Source organism: Emiliania huxleyi (genome assembly GCF_000372725.1).
Source record: "Emiliania huxleyi CCMP1516 unplaced genomic scaffold EMIHUscaffold_7101, whole genome shotgun sequence".
In the NCBI taxonomy this organism is placed as follows: Eukaryota; Haptophyta; order Isochrysidales; family Noelaerhabdaceae; genus Emiliania; species Emiliania huxleyi.
This window is the reverse complement of record NW_005196678.1, coordinates 1-1,353: the sequence shown is the minus strand read 5'-3', so window position 1 is coordinate 1,353 and position 1,353 is coordinate 1. Positions and strand designations below refer to the sequence as shown.

The 1,353-nt window shown below is 62.5% G+C and overlaps 1 protein-coding gene across 1 annotated transcript; it reads left to right on the top strand.

Moving 5' to 3' along the window:
• Positions 1-367: 367 nt before the first annotated feature.
• On the top strand, positions 368-1,079 carry EMIHUDRAFT_258062 (hypothetical protein; the record flags this gene model as incomplete). The annotated part of the gene is made up of 2 exons (XM_005761324.1): positions 368-817; positions 1,030-1,079. Coding segments are annotated over 2 exons (500 nt in total), but the record flags the coding sequence as incomplete, so codon positions are not given.
• Between the last annotated feature and the right edge of the window lie 274 nt (positions 1,080-1,353).

Genomic DNA, 1,353 nt, shown 5'->3' with positions numbered 1-1,353 from the left:
GTGCCTCGCCGGCCGGCGAGATTGCTAGAGGTGGAGGAAGCCTGCTCTAGCCTCGCATATTACCTCCTGTCGTCTGTTGTGATGTTGTGCCCTTGTTTGTTTCTCTTGGCACCTTGGAGTGCTGGGCGGGGCGACAGGAGGAATGTGGCCCTGAGTTATGTGTACGCCAACTCAGGGTGTGTGGCAGCCAGCTGGCTGTGTGTCTTGTGAGCTTGTTTGTGTCTGTGTGTCGCTCGTGCGTGTCGTCATCATCTGTCTTGCGTCCACCCATACCGCGTTGGTGTCCAGTCCGAGCCTGGCTGTTCTTCACCTTTCTACCTACCTAGATGGCTGGCACAGACGGGTCTCCGCAAGCGGGTTTTGGCCCATGCGCATGCTCTTCCTCGTGCTCGCCGCGCGCTCGGGAGCCGGAGTGGCGGGGTCGGAGCTGCTGCAATGGCGCGAGTGGCCGCGAGGGGTCGTGCTGGGGCTCTCCAGAGGGCGAGACCACTACGCGGTGCTCGCGGCGGCGCACGGGGCAGCTTCAGCTGAAACAGAGCCTCAGCAGCGCCTTCAGGCAGTGCAGCACAACGCCAGTGGCCTCTCTGGAGCTGTGCGGCGGCTGGCGGGCCTGTGCGATGGCGCCGATCCGTGGGCTCGGGACGCGCAGTCGGCTCGCGTGCCGGTTGCCGAGTCAGCCTGGCTGGCGAGAAGCGCCAAGGCCTTCCCTGCATTCTGGGCGCTGCCCAGAAGTGTGCAGTACCTTTGCTGCGCCGACGGGCGGCCTCGATGCGGATTGCCGCGAGTGGCGTGGGAGCCTCCAGTGGAGCGGTCGTTGGTCAACACCGCGGCGCGCGCGCGCCGCGGGTGCTGCACAACAAGCGGAGTGCATGGGCGGGCGCTCGATCGCTTTCCGGCGCCCAACTTTGACTATCGATTGCCGCCGGTTATTATAACCGGTGGGAGATCGTTCCTGCAGACGGAGGGATTCAACGCGGCGATAACTGCCCGAGACGTCCCTAACCTTTATTTATTTCTGCCCTGCTTCAGGAACCGGGGGCCGTCTTCCTCAACCAACCAAACCTCATTACCGACTGCCGGTCGTTGGGGACACGTGACTCCTGCAAAGGGCAGTGTCTCCACCCGGGAGTCGGAACATTCCAAACCCCCCCCTGCCCCCTCTCTCTCCCCCCCCCATCCTAGCCCTCTTTCTCTCCCCCCCTCTTTCTCTCTCTCCTTCTCCCCCTTTTCCCCCCCCCCCCCCTCTTTTTCGTTTTTTTTCTTTCCTTTTTCCCTCTCCTTTCTTTTCCCCTTTCCCCCTTCCTCCCTCTTTCTTCCTTTTCCCCCTTCTTCCCCTCTCCTCCTTCCTTTCTC